Source organism: Mercurialis annua, linkage group LG4 (genome assembly GCF_937616625.2).
Source record: "Mercurialis annua linkage group LG4, ddMerAnnu1.2, whole genome shotgun sequence".
Lineage (NCBI taxonomy): Eukaryota > Viridiplantae > Streptophyta > Magnoliopsida > Malpighiales > Euphorbiaceae > Mercurialis > Mercurialis annua.
The window spans coordinates 14,007,047-14,011,950 of NC_065573.1; the positions used below are offsets into that span (position 1 = coordinate 14,007,047).

General features: G+C 38.8%; 1 protein-coding gene across 1 annotated transcript; it reads right to left on the minus strand.

Annotated features, from left to right (window-relative positions):
• Positions 1–302: 302 nt before the first annotated feature.
• On the minus strand, positions 303–3,825 carry LOC126677731 (receptor-like protein kinase). The gene has a single exon (XM_050372495.2). The coding sequence runs from the start codon at positions 3,744–3,746 to the stop codon at positions 537–539; it is 3,210 nt and encodes a 1,069-aa protein (XP_050228452.1). The 5' UTR covers positions 3,747–3,825; the 3' UTR covers positions 303–536.
• Positions 3,826–4,904: the final 1,079 nt, after the last annotated feature.

Sequence of the window (4,904 nt, forward strand, 5' to 3'; positions counted from 1 at the left end):
CCTAGTTGAATATAATCCCTATGTATCCTTATTACATGAAAAAACATTTTATCTGAATTATGATCAATTATATTCAGTGGCATATAATTAGAAGAATAGAAAGGGTTTAAAACTCATAAGTAAAAGATAGATCAAACTCTTGAGCAACTAGGAAGAAAATCCACTATTACTAACTCTAAGTTGAAAAAATAAAAAGCTCACATACAATTTAGATAAAAAAAAAAATCAATAAGTTGAAACCTTAAATGAAGATTGATATAAAAATTAAGAAAAACCTGCTAAGTTGTACTTGGCAAAGCAACTTAAATCAAATTATAAGGCTATCAATAAAAAAATTAAAATTTGCTTGATAATACCTGCTTCAGAGTATCAAATCAGCCCTATATTTTTTTCTATCGTTGATGCCGATATCGCTAAAACTTGGAATACGTCGCACCCCACCGCTCATAGATGTTATAATATTTTCTTGAATTTTAACACTACAATTTTAAATTAATAATACTACTTTACTCAATAAAAAATAAACATGGAGTTAGCTAAGAAAGTTGTTGTAGTTGGGCAACAACATCTCTCATAGTTGGTCTTTTGGTTGGCTCCTTTTGTGTACATCTCAATGCCACCAAAAACACATTCATCACTTGATCCTTCACATTGGAATCGTAGAATTCCTCTGCCAGGCTCGAATCCGCGATTCGACCGATATCTCCTGTGCTCCTCCATTCCGACTTCACACTGTCCACTGCCTTGTTTCTACTTATTAGTTCAACCAAAACTACTCCATAACTGTAAACATCACACTCCTTGCTCTTCGCCGTCGTAAATGCATTTTCTGGAGCAATATACCCTATCGTACCCACAACGCCACTGGACGAGTACCCTGAACCTGAAGCAGACGACTGATCCAAAAGCTTAGCTATGCCAAAATCAGAGACATGAGGCTCCATCTCACCGTCTAAAAGAATGTTCTGTGGCTTGATGTCTCGATGGACTACAGCAGGATCACAATCATAATGGAGATACGCCAATGCGTGGGCAGTTCCAATGGCGATTCTAAAGCGTATATTCCACGGTAGAGTTGATGGTGCATTGGATCCGTGCAAAACATCGTGAAGGCTTCCATTGTTCATGTGCCTATAGAGTATTAGTCCATAATCCTTTCGTAACCAAAACTCTTCCAGTCTAACGAGATTCCGGTGCCTGATTTTCCCAATGGTTTCAATTTCTCTAACCATACTTCTGTTTCCCCCTTTATGATCTCTGAATGAAATTCTTTTTGCAGCATAAAGTTTGTCTTCACCCAGTGAAACCTTATAAACAGTTCCGTGGGCTCCTTTCCCGATAATGTATCTGTCGTTTAGGTTCTCAGTAGCTCGCATAACTTTACTAAGTAGCGAAGCTGGACCTTCATCAGCAGTTATCTCAACATCCTTTTTCCACCTTCTCCTCAAACCAAATATACAAGCAAGTCCAAGAAGCACAAAAGCAACCAGCAAAGCAGTGACTACCATCGCAATTCCGACCTGTGTTATGCTTTTTTTATTTCTATTTACAGTGCATGTTAAACCACGAGAGAGGCCAGGATTTCCCAAGAATGAGGAGGGGGATGAGTTAAGCAAGTGCATCATTACGTCTGGTATTGGACCTGTGAAGAGATTGTATGAGATATTTAGCAGGATCATTGTATTTATTCTTCCGAGAACTTCCAGAGTTCCGGTGAGATTGTTGTCAGAGAGATCAAGTCGTTCAAGTTTGTTTAAGTCCCCCAGTTGTGAAGGAATCGTACCAGTCAACCCATTACTACTCAGATTCAATGCATATTGCAGACTCCACAATGATCCTATGGATGAAGGAATCTCACCTCCCAGCATATTTCCTCCAACTTGTAGATCAGTCAGCTTCTTGAGCTCTGCCAGAAATGACGGAATCCCCCCCGTAAACTGATTCTCTTTCAAAACTAAAGTGGATAAATTTTTCAATTTTCTAAAACTCCAAGGAATTGAACCATTCAAAGAATTAAACCCCGCATCAAACTTGTCTAATTTGTTGCAATTTGACAGCTGAGATGGCAATGAACCTTCCAGCTGGTTGTAAGAAAGATCAAGAAGCTCAAGCTGTACAAGTTTGCCTAGCTCTGGAGGTATAAACCCTGTGAACTCGTTCATGGAAAAATCAATATAATTAAGAGCAGTACAGTCCTGTATGCTAGGTGGAATCGAACCTGCAATGTTATTTTTACTGATGTCTATGAAGGACAGACTTGGATTTGCTTCAAATTCTGGAAGGGTCCCCGACAGGTTATTCTCCCGAAGGATCAATCTCCAGAGAGTTGAACAGCGTCCAACATCTAAAGGAATGCTGCCTCGAAGATGATTTTGACCCATATTAAGAACCCTTAATTGCTTTCTTAAGCAAAGATTTGGAGGAATTTCTCCCTCAAACTTGTTATTAGTGAAGTCTAGCTGCAATAAGCTGCCGTTGACTCCCAAATTCTGGGGTATGACTCCGGAGAACTGATTGTCAAATAACGAAATATTCTTTAGTTGCTTGAGTTGAGTCATCTCAACAGGTAGTTCACCGGAAAGGCGGTTACTGTATACAAGCAAGTATTCAAGGCTCGGAATCCTCCAAATGCTAACAGGAATCTCACCACTCAAATTATTTGTAAACAATTGAAGGTCGCGCAATTGAGTGAGCATTCCCAGTTCCCCAGGAATGTCTCCCTCGAGCTGGTTACTATACAATTTCAAGCTTTTCAGGGACTTGCAGTTCCCAAGTTGAGGAGGAATTCTGCCAGATAACCGATTCTCAGAAAGATCAAGATCAGAAAGCTTGTCTAACATGCCAAATGAAGCAGGTATGGCGCCGACTAAGTTACTATGGACAACAACCAAGGTTGCTAAGCTACTGGAATTTCCCAAATCTAGAGGAAGACCCCCACTAAAATGATTGAATGAAAGATCAAGAAGAGTCAAGTTTTTGCAATTTCCAAACCCGAAAGGGAGGCTACCCTGAAAACTATTATGACTAAGATACAAATACACAAGGCTTTTGAGATCAGTGAGAGTGTGTGGCAAAGAACCAACTAACCGATTCTCGTTCAAATACAGCCCTTCTAATCTGCTACAATTCCCAATTGTCTCAGGAATGGTGCCAGATAGTTGATTCCCATTTAACCACAGCTCTGTGAGTTGGACCAAGTTACCAACACTAGCCGGAACGGAACCACTGAAGTTATTATCGTTCAAATAAACATATTGCAAGCTCGTAATTTGAAACAAAGATTGAGGAATCTCACCGGAGAGTGAATTAGAGTACAAACTCAAGAAGCTCAAACGCTGAAGATGGTTGAAACTTGCAGGAATTTGTCCAGTGAAGTAATTCAAAGACAAATCAAGGTATTGAAGGAGCCTACAGTTAGCCAGCTGAGAGGGAATTCCCCCAGAAAAAGAGTTATCAGGCAACTCCAGACTCTGCAAATCAGAAAGATTACCAATTTGAGGTGGAAGTTGGCCGGAAATTGCGTAACCGGAGAGGTGAAAAGAAGCTACAGTTTGAGTAGAAGGGTGGCATTGTATGCCTAGCCATGAGCAGGGAGTAGGGTGTGAAGCGTTCCAGCTTGCAGTTATGGAAGGAGGGACGTGAGTCCAGTGGGTGAGGAGTGATAACAAAGTAGAACCGTCGGAGTTCAGAGCAGAGACGGCGGATGAACACACCAGAAACCAGTTGAAGAGCACCAAATACTTCATGGGAATTCCTTTGATGGAGTTGAGTTGATGGGTAGAGAAGATTATTAAATAAATATAAATGCAAATAAGTGGCGGTGAGGTGACAGTGTGAAATCTTACAAACAAATTGACTTTTTCTCCCTCCACTCCCATTTATGTCCCTATCATTCCCACTATCAACTTAACACTATCTTTATTTACTTTCTAATTTTAGAAGGCTTATTAGTCCAAAAATACCCGAACTTTTCGATTTTTTTTGTTTATAGTTCAAATTTTCAAAATTTATATTTTAGCCTATTTCTTTTTTTTTTCAGTTTCAATCATAGCCCATTGCTCAAATTTGAATGGAAAAAAAATTCAATATACACTTCATAATTGGAATTTTTGATTGTAAAATGATAAATTGTAATAATATGAAGCAATATGGACGACATATTCAATTTTATTTCATTTTTATTTGAGCAATTGGTTATAATTGAAACTGAAAAATGAAATGTGAGATAAAATTGAAGATTTTGAAAGTTTGGGCCATAAACAAAAAAATCGGAAAGATGAGGTTTTTTTAGAATTAATGTCACCATATAACCCAAAAACTCAAAACTTTACATTAGTGACTCAAAAAAAAAAATTAATCAAAAATCCCCCTTTTTTTTAAAACAAGTTTCTATGCCTACCCCTTTATAATTACCCTTCCTACTTTGTCCCTAGGTGTATATTACCTACTGTGTTTCTTATTACACCTCATAATTTTTCTCCATTTATTATACTGAATTATTTCTCCTTCTTCTCCGTAATGTTCTTCCTCCATTAACTTCATTTTTTTCACAATGATTTCCTCTATTTTATGTACAGTGATTTGGTCTAGGTCGGGTCTGATCTGACCGGTGGTCGGACCATCGCAGGTTAACTACTGGTGGTCGGACCTCCAGTGGTTGGCTGCCGGAACATCAGATCTATAGTGGCCGATAGCCGGAACATCGGACTGCCGGTGCAACTCGTTGTATCGATACTTGTTACAACTGCTCTTATTCATGCTGTCATTGGAGATTCCCACGGAGTAAACATTTGAGTTGTTTAATTTGATTGTGGCTTTCAACGAGACTGCTCAATTTATTCTCTACTGGTGCTGTTGTTCATTCCTACACTTGCACACCTGTACAAAGGAACAAGATATACCAA

What these genes read in the sequence shown, in the direction of transcription:
- LOC126677731 (XM_050372495.2), bottom strand. Translation starts at nt 3,746, where the DNA reads ATGAAGTATTTGGTGCTCTTCAACTGGTTTCTGGTGTGTTCATCCGCC.